The following is a 16580-nucleotide window of genomic DNA, read 5'->3' as shown; positions in this document are numbered from 1 at the left end:
TGAACTAACGACTCTCGATCCGAACAGGCAACTGGACATCGGGGACAGGTTTGTTCGTATCTCTGAAAGTTCGTAAGTCGAATGTGCGTAAGTAGAGGAGTGTGAGTGGGGAGCGGACGCGTAGTGGTTAGCGCACCGACTACACCACGAACCCGGCGACCCGAGTTCGTTTCCCGTTCAGAGCCAACCGACATCGGTGGCGAATATCGGAACCGGTCCTGTACTTCCCGTAGGTCTACTCGGCCTTAACTGACGAGCTGGTGCGGTGTAAAACAGCATTAGGGAGTGTTAACCACCTACGCATCCGTGTGCTGTGCCGGCCTTCATAGGTAGGTGCTCGCTCACAAGGACTTTCCCCAACAGCCTGTTAAAGAGCTACACGGAGGGGGATCGTTGTCCTTGGTGGTGAATTTGGTGATGATTAAGTGTGGGTTACTGACTGACACGTGGACGTTTCCGAAGACTTCGATTCGTATTGGCGCGGTTGCTGCTGCTGGTGACGGCCAAGCAGTTGTGTAGCCTCCGACACTGCAACGTGACGAGCCTCATGGTGCACCTAGCCTGGCACGAGCGCCGTGGCGACTCAACCGCCACCCAGTGGCGATCTTGCGGCTTTGATTGTTGTTGTTGGTGGTGGTTGGTGGTTGTTGGTGGTGGTGGTTGGTAGTGGTGGTGGTTGTTGGTTGTTGTTGGTGGTTGTTGGTTGTTGTTGGTGGTTGGTAGTGGTGGTGGTTGTTGGTTGTTGTTGGTGGTGGTTGTTGGTTGTTGTTGTTGGTGGTGGTTGGTGGTTGTTGGTGGTGGTGGTTGGTAGTGGTGGTGGTTGTTGGTTGTTGTTGGTGGTTGTTGGTGGTGGTTGTTGGTTGTTGTTGGTGGTGGTTGTTGTTGGTGGTTGTGAATGACACTTGGGCCGCCCGCTGTTCGTCGTGAAAGGTTCGTTCACGCTGTACCGCCCACACCCTTCACGGCGTTGCGATCAACGTTCGGCAATTCGATTCGGCAACAATAAAGCAATTCTTATTGTAGTAATTAATAATACTGCTCGCGAAAGCCTACGCGTTAAGCGATTGTAATGTTCTTGTGCACGGGGCAACGCCGTGAATAGAGCCCCCCCCCCCCCACACACATCCTTTGCGTTAATCAATATTTGGTTACGCCGGTTCACCTCAACATATTTTATTAGTCAGTCCCGAGTTTTTAAACTCCTTCGTTTTGAATCTCACATCGCGAACCACCCAGGCCCAGCGTGTCATGCAGAGGAGGAACACTTTGAGGCAGGCCTTTGGCCAGGATCCCGCTGCGGGCGAGGCCCCGGGGCCTACACCTGAGGCCCCCACGGCTTGCTCCTCACGGCCCCTGGGACCGCCGCTCAGGGCCCAGGGCTGGGCCCTCTCCGCCTACAGCCGCCTCGTCCCGGGCCCCGTGGCCCCCAGGCCTCCCGGGGCCCTCGGGCCTCCCGGGGCCCCCGGGCCTCCCGGGGCCCTCGGGCCTCCCGGGGCCCTCGGGCCTGCCGGGGTCACGGTCGAGGCGGGCGCGGGCTTGCTGCAGAGGGCGGCAACGTGGATGGTACGGATTATCGTGCGTGACCACCACCACCATCATCGTCATTGTTGATACTCATCAGCTTCATCGTCGTCGTTGTTAGACTCATCAGCAGCATCATCATCATCGTTGTTGTTGTTAGACCCATCCATTAATCATCGTCGTCGTTGTTGTTAGACCCATCAGCAGCAGCACCACCATCATCGTCATGGTTCAGACCCATCATCATCATCATCATCGTCGTTGTTGAGACTCATCATCATCATCACCATCATCGTCATCTCGAGCATGTAACATAATCGGCACCAGAAATATTGTCATCGTCGGCATCATTGTTTTGGGCAGCTGCATGCTGTAACAACTAGTTACCAATGTTAAACATCACCACAGTTATTGTATCATGACCCATACAGGTAATCATCGTCGTTATCACTGATTACCACCATTCTTAACCGCTAGCATCTCAACATCATCAGTAACACCGTCCTCGGTTACACGTCTACACTCGTACCAACTCCATACCTGTCAATTCCTTATCAGTGCTCTACCTTATTACAGACAAATTAAGATCTTAGTGGTCACCCCGTGCCCCTTATCATTCTCAACGTTCATCCTACAGTCCCATCACAAGGGAGAAACACAAACACATACACCACAAGCGTGTTCTATTGCCAGTATCGACACGTATGGATCTGAAAACTAAATTTATCTGTACAAGAACACGGGGTAAACCATAAGGGTTGACAAGCTCATCATCACCACCATCGTCATCTTCATTATCCACGCCGTCAGTATTGTGCATTGGAATAGAGCATTGCAAATCAGTAATTACCAAGCACCCTTCACGAGGACTTTGCATCATCTAAATCGTTTTAATTTACATAACCGCACTTGTCAACACGCGTTCTCGGTTCTCAACATTTGTGATATTAATCACGTAAACAAAGATGTTGTTTACTGAAAAAGCCAAGCTATTAAGACGTGTTCAAGATAGTATCGCACGGACTCCCAATATCTTTGGTGGGCAAGTTTGCATCATTGACTAAATCCGCAGTACATTTTAATTTGTTCTCTACGCTTTGAAGATGAAAGGGAAGATGATTTGGAAGAAAAAAACCCAATGCGATTAAACAGCTATTGTGTCGAACAAATGTTACATGGGGGGGAGGGGGGGGTGTTTTGGTGGGGAAACTTCCTTGGGCAGTGTTAGTAGCAAAGTTGGTGAACATCTTCGCCGAGGATATGGGGGGGGGGGGGGGCATAAACACTTAATAAACCGCATTGATTTATCGAAATTGTGCAATTTCCCGCGGCTACTTTGCTCCGCGCTCGGCGTTTTAATCATAGGGCATGGCGTGTTTAGTGAGCGCCGTTTTAGTTCATTTCTCTTTACACTGCCAACAACAACGACGACGTTAATTCACCGCTGTGGTATTAACCCTTTCAGAGTATTTGTCGATTTACATCTTTTTAAACGTGTGCTTTGAAACGCTTGCGCTCCTGGTAAAGAAATACAGGATTAGTCAATTCTATATATTTTTAAACTGGATTCAAATATCAGATAAGGTAAGGTAATTGTTATATTCATATTACATTTTTTAGTGTGCACTTAAAGCCAAAATGTAAGTCGGGTCCTGGGTGAAGACCCCTCCCTCCCCACGTTGTCCTTCATTGGTGGGGGGCTAATGTAGTGGGGGGCTAGTGTAGTGGGGGGCTAGTGTTACTTTATTTCAGCACGCTGGTTAGTGGGAGTTTGTGAAGAGGGGGCCCAGGAGGGGTTCAGACCATCACTCGTGGGTCATGGAATATAATTGAACCGCGGTGGCGAGATGTTAGATCCCTCGCCTGGTATAGAGGAGGTCGTGGGTTCGATCTCGACCCTGACGCTTGTATATTTGGAGTTTGCGTGTCTCTCTACATGTAGTCGTGCGGCTAGTTCCTTGGGATCCTCAGGTTTTCGCTCCGCATTTAGAATCAACATGCGTTTAGGAGTATTTGGCTGCTATACATTTCCACAAGTCACAATGTTGAACTATCAATTGTGCCCAGGTCGCTTCTGGAAAAGAGCAATATAGCTCAGTAGGTCTAACCTGGTCAAATAAATTTGTTTTCGTTTAGTTCAGAACCAGCAGGGTCAATTGCGCAGTGCGCTAACCATAAACCACTGCTGTACCTGCACCACCCCTCAGCACTATGGATGCTATAATATTGTGGTAATTTTACTGAAGTGACAATTGGTTAATTCTGGATGGCAATTTACATTTTTCATCTTCATGTGTAGACATTCACGCATAGTTAGATTTTTCCCCAAATGCAGCTTAAAAGTGGTTATATATTGGTACAGCTTGTGGCACCTATTGCACGTACCCACACAAAAGTAAACATTTTCAGATGTGTCCATCCTGATCGACACTGCATGGCAGCAGCCTGTGTTGTCTTCCTTGGTGTCATGTGGATGTTCTCCTGTTTGGGCGCTTGGGCTGTTTGGGTTACCTGACAAGACAATTTACCAAATGTGGTATGGTGCAAATGAAAAACAAATTCTGCTTCCGCACCCTAATGTTGAGTGAGTGTGCATTGTTGCACCAATGGGAGTTGGGGTCAGGTAAAAGGTTATATCTGAAAGAGGACATGTTCAAATAACACTAGTGTTCATCTTCTTGGTTCTTTCGGTAAAGTCACGTAGAATGGAAATAATAAAATAATAAAAATAAAACATAATAAAATAATTCTCACGACGTTTCGGCCACAACGCAAGCAGCCGTCCTCAGGTGAAGAACAGGTCTGTCAGAAAGACAGCGTCTGATCTTGGTTCTTTCGGTAACAGACGCTGTCTTTCTGACAGACCTGTTCTTCACCTGAGGACGGCTGCTTGCGTTGTGGCCAAAACGTCGTGAGAATTATTTTATTATGTTTTATTTTAATTATTTTATTATGTTTTATTTTTATTATTTTATTATTTCCATTCTACGTGACTTTACCGAAAGAACCAAGAAGATGAATTCCTGCGGTCACGAAAGCTTTAAATCGAAACACTAGTGTTGCAGAACTCTTTAAAGTCTCTTTATAATCCACCTGCAATATTATTCCCAACAGCTTTTCTTTAATACCCTTGCATTATAGCCAGGCCATATCACTTTCTGTATACATAAGACTTACCGAAATAAGATGAGATGAGTGTCTATTCGTGCAGGATTTTGAATGCTCTGACAAGCGGAGGAAGCTTTTGATGTCCATCACCGAGTCTGGTAATTTGTCGGTAATGGATGGAGAAACTGCACTGGTAAGAACACACTAGAATTAGGCAATTGATGTAGTGTGAAGATATGAAATAACTCATTTTCGTTTTAAGTACGGACATAATTTCACCAAATTGTAATTTTCAGTCTGCAATTAATTTATCTTATTGTCTATAAATGGTGATACCCATTTGATAATGTGTATAACTTGGTGGAAATGGCTAAATGCTTTCCCAACTGCAAGTCCATTCCTTTGAGTTGGTGGGACCTGATGCCAGATGGTCCATCATGGACATGTATTTTTAGCACAGAATAACATTTGGCTTTTTATATTAGCTGACAGTTGAATTTCAGTGTTCACTACTGAGAAACATACACCCTTCCCGCTAAGGCTACATTTATATTGTAAAGTCAACAGAGGTGAAAATTGGAATATATGTGTAGAGTTGTTGGTGGATGTTAATGTTTTTAACAGTTAATCTGTGAATGCTGAAGGACATCTAGAAGTCAATCTGCCCATATTTTGACAGTCTGGTACTTTTCTTTCCCCAGGCTACAGTTTTATTTTAAATAACCACGTAAGGCAGAACAAGATGTAACTAAGAGGTGGCACAGACTATACATGCCATTATTTATTAACGTGTTATTGTAGTCATCCAGTGGGATATGTCAAATGTGGTATAAAAAAAATACATTTTCACAGCTCATTGTCAATCCAGAGTTGGACAAAGGGCTCATGCTGCCTCAGTCATGGGGTGTAGGTGGGTGAAGGGAGTTCAGACAAAACTTGCCACCAAGGCCCGGAATAAAACTCAGGCCGCCAGTATTTATAGCGCAGTAGTACACTAACTGCTAAATCACCGCTCCACCACACAATGTTACTCTTGTACTATAATTGAATAATGTAGTTTCATGGGGTTTTAAGTTACGACAAATGACCTAAATATCTTAAACAGTAATTGCTTGCATTATTGTATTTTAGTTTTTTTTTTACACACGTGCCTACATTTCATGATGTGATTAATGTCTCTTTCTGTTTATAGGAACAATTTTCCATTTATCAAGCACCGTGCATGACAAACTTGTGTCATGTCTTTCAAAAGGAAGAATGTGTTTTCTTTTCAACACAAGTTAAGGTAATTTTATTTAATTGCCTTATTTCTTAACCAGTTCCAATTTCAGTGAGCAACACCATGGAAAAGTAACCTCGGAATTAAGCGTATAATTGAATAATAAAGGATGATACAATTATAGATACCCCACTAAAATGTTTAGAAATTAAACGGAAAGCATTTTATTCCAATCCATGGTCATTTCTACCAACTCAATCCACCGATTAAATCTCTGTAACACTCTCCCCTGCAAAATATGGAGCTATTGCTTTCACAATATTTAATCATTTGTTTTAGAAAAAAGTAAGGTCGTTTGAAATAAGTGGCATATCTCTAAATGGATCGCCCTGTATATGTTAGAAATACAATAAGTCGGCAAAACACTTGTGTTAAGTAGATCACTTTTTTTCTTGGTCATGGTGTAGTGGACATTGCTATTTCATCAGACCGTTCGAGTGACTGCAGTATGTCCCTAAGCATTGGTGCGCATCACTAGCCAAGATGTAAAGGGTGTGGGGATGTTGCCATTTCATTTACGAGCCAGGGAGAAGAGATTCCAAAGCAATCAATTATAAGATGTGTTTGTGCACATGGCTACAAATTACAAGCACATACATAGTGTGTGGGCAACATCTGGACATTTTTGGAGGCACAAGAGAAGCAACCAATGTGTAATTTAATCAAAATCGTTTTGGAAACCCAGACTTGGCATCACAGTTTCAGCATGTATTGTATTTGAAAGTAACCCCAAAAGGGAAATGGCGTTTTCATCTAATTCCCATGCGTAATATGCTGGATTTTAACCGCAACACGTTGTGTTGGAGATCACATTTTGAAATGCCCCGCATTGTACAAAATGTTCATATCGACTGTGCATTTGGTGACAATGGAGCGCGCGTAGGTTTGTTTTTCACAAAGCCAACTCCACCCGAAATTGATTGAAATGGTGTTGATTGATGTGATTTAAATGTATGAGTAAATGGAAGCAATTTGCAGTCCTGTTACAGTGTCTATTACTCATATTTCAGTCTACTGTGGTGTCTGTTACATGTTTTATTCGTTGTATTTATGTAGACAATTTATAGCTTCTCTTTGTTGCTGTGTATTGGCTGCAGAAAAGCAAAGGTAAAGTTGAAGGATCAGGTTGTTTGGCATGCGTCCAAAGTATTGTACATTAAAAGATCACTGTCTTATTTCAAAGATTGAGTATGCATTAGTGGAACAGTGCCATTTCTTTGAAATTACCTTTGCAGTCTAAATAATTCCGCAATGGATTTCAGGATCTCGGCATGTGGTCAAAAATGGCCTTGGTTAAAAATAGAATCTTAATTTTGTAGCAATAAACACATCCAAGTACTTTATTTCAAAGCCGTTTAAGAGAGGTAAATGTTTAATAGTGAATTTACCATGTTAAAAAAAATAAAACATGTATTGCATTTAATTCAAATTTCATGCTTGAGATTTTTTTTCATAAAAGCCTTTGAAGCTGGCGGCAGTTTGTAAAAATTATAGATGCATTGTGATTTAGACTGATAAATAAACAGTTATTGATTTGACCATATTGTATCGTGCATTTTAATGTTTTATATAATAATCTGTTGTTGTTGGACAGGTCTAAATGTTTACATTTGCATTAAAAAAATCATTGAATTTAACCCTTTTTAATACTGTAAGATATTCTAAGTTCAAATAAACTTGACATTGCTACAGCGGTTGCCGACCTATTCGGTACAAAACAACACAATTCATCCTCAATAGCTTCATTGTAACAGGCACAAATGTTTTAAGAGATGTGTTTGCGCAGGATACTAAACAGTTAATGTTCTACACGTTGCAAGAACATTTACTTTTTTTAAAGGTATTGTGGCAGTCTTATAAATGATTTTCCAAAACATTTTCCGGGTAAGATTTTACACTACAGTATAGTTATTTGTACAAAGGAGATGTTTTGGTTCGTGGTATTGACCTTTTTTACAAAGCCTTCCCACTTTTCAGCTATAAAGATAACTTGCAATCGGCACTGACCCCCCAACTTTTACGTGAAGTTGTGAACTCCAGACTGGTAAACTTTCAAGAGCTGTTTTGTTTGGTATTTGACTTTGCAAAGTGAGTTTGTCAAAACTGCAAGTCACGTGTTGTATTTTTTTGTAACCCTTAGACAGCAGGGCGGACGTTTCGAGTGAAGTTGTACGGAGAAACCAAAGAGCAAGCCCTAGAGCAGTGCTCCAGCTGTGTGATGGTCCTCTCTAACTTCATAAGGGTTCACAAGATGACAGCGGTGCCTGCGGAGAAGCAAGTTGGTGGCGATCTCACGAAGCCACAGCCTGTGACCCATCATCTACTGGTAACCGGAAACCTCCATAATTGAGGTTTTTTGGGTTAGATGGCGTAAATATAAATGTGTTGTTAATCACGCCACCACCCAACACAGCCAATTAGGAAGGTTTGCTACGTAAACAAAACATGCCAATTCGTTACTAGTACAGCACACCGGTGTGTTGGAGAGTAAACCCACAACGTTTACAATTTGAGTACAGCGGTTCGTCGGTAATTACAACTAACATCAAACGACAGCCAGATTTGTCTGTGTCGGGTGGTGGCGGGTTTAACGACACGTTTATATTTACGTGATCTAATAAAAAAAACTCTTATGGATAATATAGGTCATGAAAGCCGACGTGTTAAACGAAACGAAGAGCTGTTGGTTCACATTCCAGTAAATAATGGTGACACAATACAGCTTGCGCAGTTATTCCTTGTAATTTATACCATTGTGGTATAATTTATAATTTATACCATTGTGGTATAAATTATTGACAACATTCAAGTAAGTTATGCATTGAATGTATAAATGAGAAAAAAAATCGGAGCACATTATATGTAATTGAGGTTCAACGTTATAAACAGCTTCTTCTTGAGATATTTTAAATACAATGTAAATAAATGTTTGATAGTCTTGAATATTTATTTTTAATTGTACTAAAGTGAGACAGATTTTGAATATTTTAATAACTGACTATTTCAGTTACTATATTCATTGAGAGTATCAGTGCTTGAGATAGAGCCATAGGTATAGCTTGTAATATTTGTGTTGGTGTACTGCTTTGAAAATCTAAAGGTCACAATTTGGTCTACCAGCGTGGCAGTGAAAACTTACATTTATCACACTATTCACTTGCAATCCAGAGATCACCAGCTCTATTGATCAGCTGGCTCAGCAGTTGAAACAGTGGGCAAGCTTCTTAAATCTCCCCCGCCTCTGTCCACCCGGCTGTATAAATGGGTACACCACCGTTAGTTGATCGGCAAGTCGTGTGTGCTGGTGTAAAGTGTGGGTACTGTCACCTCTTACCAAGGTGTCTTGCCAGCGTCGAAGAGTAGGCCAGTGTATTTTCTAAAACTCCCTCTAGTGGAGGCTATTTTCTGCCAGCAGTGCAGTATGCAAAAACAAATTTTCAAGGATACAACCTCTTCCTTCTACCATTACCTCTTTGCAAAAATGCGTTGAAACGGTGTGTGTTTTTATTTTGTTCCAAATGGAGGAACCTGCTCGGCCCACTGGGAGTTTGCCTCAAGTGCACTTCTCAGATGGCACTGCATCCATGAGTCAGCTTGCGAAGGTACATGTACAGCCTGCTTTTATTATCAATCCACTGCTGCTGGATGGGGGCCTCACCCACACCTTGTGGATCGTAAGGGATATTTAACCATACTTCACACACTGCACTGTGTGTGTTGGTGAAGATGGGCGGGGGGGGGATTGCAGAAAAAACGATGGACAATGCTGCATTGTTAGAATGTATGCTCTTTGTAACTCACATTGTTTACTTGGTTCTGTTACTTCGCGGCATAGTTTACTGTGTGGTCATACTCATCAGCTGTGGACTTTTAAATAACTTCCTTTACCACCATGTGTTTTTTTTATACGAGTATGATCCTTTCAGTTATTCCTGAATTCAGCAATTAATAGCAACGTACCAATGTGCCTAAAGAAGACTTTTTGTTTTGGGTTTATTAACTGCGGTGACATACAGATCATGAATACAGAAATTGACAAAACATTTATTTTAAATATGAAAATATGCAACAAAACCGATGTCGAAGTGGATGTTTGGAAATACATTGAGAGATAGGAAAGGAACACACGGATCAGAAAACATACGCATTGACTGTTTATAAAACTAAGCAGACTTGGACACGACATGCCACAAGGAGGGGTCATGTATGTATGAATGTTGAACTTCTTTCGCATGGCACGTAGCCAACCGTGCTAATCGGAGGTGACTGCTCGTCCAGACTAAGGACAGTGGTAGACAAATGAGGGAGACGCACCCAAAGACGGTATCAATCGCGTGAGCGATGAGATCAGCTCGTACGTTGGAGCTGGCTGGATTGTGACATTGAGAGACCATGAGAGATGGTGACGGCTTGGGAAGGCCTCCATCCACAAGTGTTAAGTTATGGCTGATGATAATTCCTCCAGGATAAATATATATAGCGACTGGTTACGATCCTTTTAAAGTCTGTGACATGTTTTTGCATGTTAATTGAGTGCAGTATATCTGTAGAATAAATCGATTTTTACTGGTAGGAACCACCTGGTTCCACCAGCCCACAGGGGAATATTGTGTCCGTCCGTCATTAATCCAAAAATGGGAGGGGTGGGGCTGGGTGGAGAACGGAGGGTGGGGAGGGGCTGGGTGGGGAGGGTGGGGCTGGGTGGGGGGTGGGATGGGTGGGGCTGGGTGGGGAGGGGTTGGTCATCCCGTGGTGCCCTTATAAAACTCAACGTTTAACCTACTCACGCCGGCTTGTGCCCGCCCTCACAGTCGGCCATATTTGCGGAATACACCACGCCGCCGTTGACCCTGGCCATTGACCGAGCAACCCAACGTTCCTACCAGCTCCCTCCGCATGAATGTGTTTTATGATCCTGATTATACACAACCATAAGGGTTACAATCGTGCTTCGCAGTGCCTGTGTGGAAATTCAAGTACTCAAAAGACTTGGCAGCCAGAGAGACAAGTTGTGCGATCCCGTAGTTGTAGATGCCTGTAACGATTTGTTGAGGGCAGCGGCTAACTCAGTGGCAGGCAGGTGATCGCTGAAGGTGACTCCTGCAATGGATGTGATGAAAAAATATCGTGGACATAAAGAGCAGTTCAGGTTTCAAGGGTTTCGTTTTTTCCCCTCCAATGCTTTTTCCTAGTAATGTGCATACATTAAAACCCGTGTGTTTAAAAAATTTTTTAATCCATTTTGAGCAAACATGCTATTTATGTTACGGAATTCTTCATCAACTGTTGGAAAAAATATCTCTGAAATGTGGTGCATGAATTTGTGCTGCAGAATTTGAATGAGTGCAAGTGGCACAAGGCTGTAGATTTTATTTTAGCGGCAACCCCTTTGCAGGTTGTACATGTGTGTGTACGCAAAGTTAAAAGGGTATGAAATTAAGTCAATTGTAAACTTCAAAAACTGAGCTTTCTTGGATGCATATATACGCTGTATTTTTATTGATGTGGTGGTGACTGTGCGGGCAAATAACAATGTATCAATGCATGGAATTTCAAGATTATTTCCTAAAAAGTTTGTTTTATTCAACCTCTGAACAGAGATATAAGTGCCAAGTTGATGAAGGTGGTGATGACCATAGTTTTCCCCCTGGCATTCATGCCCGTGTAGAGAATCGCCACTGCCGTTGAAGCCAGCCGTCGGCTCAAAGCCGCAAATCAGTGGCTAAACACGTGTAAGTTTAGAATTTATTCGAAGGGCGTGCACATTGCTCACTTGGACGTGCTCTGAGGATGGCGTTGTGTAAGCACGATCTGACAGATGGTTGACATGAAGAGGCGTTCTCTGTCGGTACAGAATTAAGCAGCTCTGCTGTTGAGCATTACACACACCGCTGTTCTACCAACTGCTGCTGTGGCTGTGCCAATGCATTGGCCATCAATTTACACGTACTATATTTACGCAATTGATCTGATTACACTTTGGTGTGCGCTTTGGCTGAGTTTTGTTAACGCTGCTGTAAAATGAGACCAGAGCGTGCGTGAAGCATTGAGCGGGGAAGACCGTTGCTCCCAATTGTAAGTCCGCGCGGCCTTACAACTGTCTAGTGTTCACGCGTCTAGACGGAGCTTGTGCGCCGCCTAACAAAAAGTCTTCATTGTAAAAACGTGCAGTTTTGAAAACAGAAAAAAAGTGTACTGCATAACCGGGATTATACATGCATGGCGTATGTATACACTATATATGTTGTACGTGTACGAAACATTGTGTCCCTGCAATCCATTACAATGGCATTTAGAAATCTATCTTTGTCTCTTAAAAGTCATTTCGGAGCCAGTGAAGCAGTGTGGTGCTAAAGCCATAAATATTCTCCCAAGAACTGCCGACCTTTCAGTGTCCTGGCCACACCGTGATTTCCCATCTAGCCAGAAGCAGATGGGAAAAAGTCTCTTCAGTAATACATTGCCGCGGTGTGGTGTGCTTGGCTGCTCTGGTCAAGGTTTGGTAAATGATGTGTTCAGCGCTGTATCGTCCGAAACCGCTTGTGGGTTACAAGGTTCGGTGTTTTACGGTGCCGTTGATTTAGCCGCAAGCCACGCGGCCTGAATTTACATCGCATCGTTCAATGGTGTGATTTACATGATGATGCCACAGTGCCACATGGCAATGTTGTACAGCACAGTATTTAAAATGATTTATGTTAAGGATGCAGCTGCCTCGTATTTTAGAAAATCGCTTTTTCCTATCTTTGTAACATGGCAACACAGTCAAGCAGATTTGTATTAAATATACAGTGGGGCTTGTATGATAAGTTTCTGAGCTAAATGTAACGATGAGAGCATTAAATTTCGATTTAAAGCTTTCATGACTGCAGGGATTCATCTTCTTGGTTCTTTCGGTAAAGTCACGTAGAAGGGAAATGATAAAAATAAAACATAATAAAATACAATTCTCACGACGTTTCGGCCACAACGCAAGCAGCCGTCCTCAAGTGAAGAACAGGTCTGTCGGAAAGACAGCGTCTTCACCTGAGGACGGCTGCTTGTGTTGTGGCCGAAACGTCGTGAGAATTGTATTTCATTATGTTTTATTATTATTATTTTATTATTTCCCTTCTACGTGACTTTACCGAAAGAACCAAGAAGATGAGAGCATTGTTGTCCTACTTTAGTATTCGTACTTGTGCTAGGTATGAAGATAAACTGACATTAAGCTGCACTCGGTGATGGTGTCGCCTAAAAATACATTGAGGAAAGCAAGGAAATACAATGTCGGCTATCCTTCCACGGTTTTTCGGCTCCTCCGCAGAGCGAGCGGCTCTCAATCGTAAGGTTTGCGAGTTCAAACACTGGTTTTGAATCAGCCCATCGCCTGTAAAATAGGTAACACTTTGTGGAGAAGTCAACAGTGGTTGTCCTATGGATTAGCCTGCCCACCCCATAGCTGTAAACCCATACGGTTTACCCGTATTCTTGTACAGGGAAATTGAGTTTTGAGGTCCATACGGCGTACAGCCGTTTCAATACGGGCACATTTTTTTGTCAATTTGTTTGTGTTTCTCTCCCTTGTGATGGGACTTTGTAGGATGAACGTTGAGATTGATACGGGGCACGGGGTGACCAATAAGATCTGAATTGGTCTGTAATAAGGTAGGCACTGATAAGGGGTTTACAGGTATACGACCCCGCCATAAGAATGAGGAATTTTCACCTCTGGCTCGGTGCTATAAATGGCAGACGAGCACTGCCTCACCGCTCATTTGGGCAGGAAATCGCTTAGACTTTTAGTTTCGTCTCAAGATCCTTGATTTTGACTCGTGCCAAACAACACGCGGCGCAAGCAACCCGAAAAACACATCGGAGAGCAATACAGCACACCCGCGAAGTAACGGATGTGTCCTGTCATACCCTCCTCCGTTCCCTGTGGTTTTTCATTGTCAGCTGACATCAGGTGCGGCCACGGCACCCTTCAGGCCCCTGGCATCGCTGCAGTCGCCCAACTTCCCCGCGCAGCAGTTGGGGCCCTTGCTGCGACTGTGTGTGCTCGATCCCAACTTCATCGCCCTCGTCGAGCGTGTGGAGCAAGAGCTGACCAAGATCATCGCCGAGGATCCATAAAGAGCTCCCGGGAAGTTGTATTTACTCATTCTAGATTTGAAGCTTTCGTGACTGCAAGGATCTTTTAGCCCCGCCCCCCCCTCCCAATACGTTCCATTCATTGGCTACCACATTCTGATAAGCTCCCCCCCCCCCCTCCCCCTTAACTTGTATTTAAGAACTTGCATCTTGGAATTCCTGCCTCACTTGATACAGCAAATCTGGCTGTGACGGTCCCACCTGATGACGGAGACTTGTGTTGCCTCCGAAACGTCGTGATTTTTATTATTTTATTTTTTATTAATTTTTATTTCATTTTTTTACCTATGTGACTTTACAGAAAAATCTAAGAGTTTGTATTTACTCAATTAGACCATTAGCACGATGAGGATGATGATGCTTTCCAAGCATTAGCTTCTGGGCCGTAACCCTGAATCGCAGCCACACAAACCACGGCAGATGCAGATACTGGATGATGCACAAGATCAAAAACTCCAGTGTGCCGATTGTGGTCACCCAGAACGTAGAACGACTCAATGCCCGCTGATTCACAAATATACCAAGGAAGCATCACAGCAATACACCACTCCGCTGCTCCTGATGCGATTATCTGGCTCAACCACCTCGGTGTAAAATTCTAGTTGTTGCTCCGTATCAATATCAGCCATCCGAAGAAGTAATTTATCCTAAATGTAAGATTAACATATAGACGTGCATGTAAGTTGTGTAAATCCTAAATAATTAAGAGGAAGATCGGATGTATGCAAGTGCATGAATAGGTTTAGAGAATAGATATTAATGAAAGAATGGATGCATCTTACGTGCACCCCTGGTAACATTTTGACGGCAGGTCGAGCGAATGGTGTGGCGTACACCTCGTGATTGATAGAAATTAATTGGTCCTCAATCTCTCATCATAGCTCATATCTGGTCACTCACAAATGTGTCCTTAACCTTACATGTTGGGGAAGGACATTTGACAGTTGTTAAGCTTTACAATTCATGGTTTATGCCAGTGACATATGTTCAGCTGAGCTAAAACGATTTACTCACCCCTCCACCACATATCCACCTCCCCCCCCTCCACCTGGCGATTCGATCATTCGTCGCAATTGAGGATCAATTCAATAATTAGTTCGTGTCATTTTCACCGCCATGTTTGTACATTTTGGTGGCTTAATTAGCCGCAAGGTAACGTTCACATATAATTAGCATAATTGGACAACATCCATTCGTACACACGTGGTCGATGCCTATAATTTGTTATCCTTAATTATTGATATTGCCGAATCAATGCCATCCTTCCACCCCCTGGTGATCGGTTGTTTTTTTCTACCATAAACTTTTCAGACGGCTCCATCTGTTGTTAATAGCTTATATTGCAGTTTGACGCGATGCGGTATTTCATCGTCGCTGTTAATCATCTCTTTCACGATGTTACATCGCAGATATTAAAAGCACGTCTGCCAAGTGGTGTGTTTACATTTGGGTAATTGCAGAGTTAAATTTTAAACGAAATTACGCATGCGTAGCGTGCGTTTCAGCTACAAAATGTGTAACCTGCTCACGTTAGTTTCAAGGTGCATTGAGGGAACAAACATATAGTGTGTTTTTGTCGACTCGTGGCTATGAATAGTTACGACTGGTATGCAGTGACGGTATTATTTATAGCAAAGTTAGACTGAGAATATTCCTGGTGTTGCAGTATGAATGTAGTGAACAAATCTTGGTTGTGCAAACAGATTTCTATCACACGTTTATGAAAAATGTACTTTGAACTTATTGCACGTGCAAAAATGTGTTCACGTGCTCTTCAGCAATTGGTGATGTGCAAAAGACAAGACAAGTATTATTAAACAAGAGCACTGCATTGTTAAAATCTGTCGCCCGTGTGGAAATTAGTGTTCCTTTATTCGGATGTGAGATTTTTTTTCCAAAATAAAGCTCCCGAATTATTTTGTTGTAGCTTCTACAAGTGATATTTTCAATGCCAATAATTAAACCCATTGAAGTGTTTTTTCTTTCTCTTTTTTTTTGTTACGAGATCACTAATGACATAGTCGGTGTTAATTTTAACTCTGTAGCCCATACCCCAGCATGTATGTAGCCAGTCACGTGTTCAGTGTGTGTGGCTTGTGCTTCACAAGTGGCAGCTGTCTTACTGTTCGGACGTGTCCAATTTTAGACCCAAGTCATTTCGTGTAGCTCGCGAACCCAATGCAGCTTTGTGCAGTTTGCAAACCGAGTTATTGACAAATGTACTGAATGTAGGCAGCTGTGTGTGGCGTCAACTTCTTGTTGGTTGCTTGAAGATCAACTAAAATCACCCAAACGGACGTTCGGTTAGACTTTAGCGGTGGTGTATAGAAGTACAGCCCGCAGCTTTTATGTGGCGAGCCTGAAAACTCGGCTGAACTTTTGCGACTCTGCGGCTATCTTGGAAATCGTCGCCGGGTTCCCGACTGTAGACTGACTTTAGAGGCCTGCGCAAGGTACACGACGATTGTTATGAACGAGACGGATGTGACGCCCAGCGTGCGGAGTGAGTGGCTCCTCGGTGTGAAGGTGCATGCGGTCG

At 43.1% G+C, this 16580-nt stretch overlaps 1 protein-coding gene across 1 annotated transcript; it reads left to right on the top strand.

Annotated features, from left to right (window-relative positions):
* The first annotated feature begins 710 nt into the window (after positions 1–710).
* REC114 (REC114 meiotic recombination protein) lies at positions 711–16017 on the top strand. The gene is made up of 7 exons (XM_078592532.1): positions 711–930; positions 1237–1563; positions 4733–4822; positions 5822–5914; positions 8049–8234; positions 9433–9510; positions 13847–16017. Exons 2-7 carry the CDS (start codon positions 1249–1251, stop codon positions 14021–14023), a joined length of 939 nt encoding a protein of 312 aa, XP_078448658.1. The 5' UTR covers positions 711–930; positions 1237–1248; the 3' UTR covers positions 14024–16017.
* The last annotated feature ends 563 nt before the right edge of the window (positions 16018–16580 follow it).

Source organism: Lampetra planeri, chromosome 3 (assembly GCF_965212315.1).
Source record: "Lampetra planeri chromosome 3, kcLamPlan1.2.h2, whole genome shotgun sequence".
Taxonomy (NCBI): Eukaryota; Metazoa; Chordata; class Hyperoartia; order Petromyzontiformes; family Petromyzontidae; genus Lampetra; species Lampetra planeri.
The sequence above is the reverse complement of the archived record's forward strand: the minus strand, read 5'-3'. Positions and strand labels throughout refer to the sequence as shown.

Excerpts from the sequence above, each read along its gene's own strand:
- REC114 (XM_078592532.1), top strand. The coding sequence starts at position 1,249 with ATGCAGAGGAGGAACACTTTGAGGCAGGCCTTTGGCCAGGATCCCGCT. Across the intron at positions 4,823-5,821 it reads TGGATGGAGAAACTGCACTG|GAACAATTTTCCATTTATCA; the intron begins GTAAGAACACAC and ends TTCTGTTTATAG. Across the intron at positions 9,511-13,846 it reads CCATGAGTCAGCTTGCGAAG|CTGACATCAGGTGCGGCCAC; the intron begins GTACATGTACAG and ends TTTCATTGTCAG.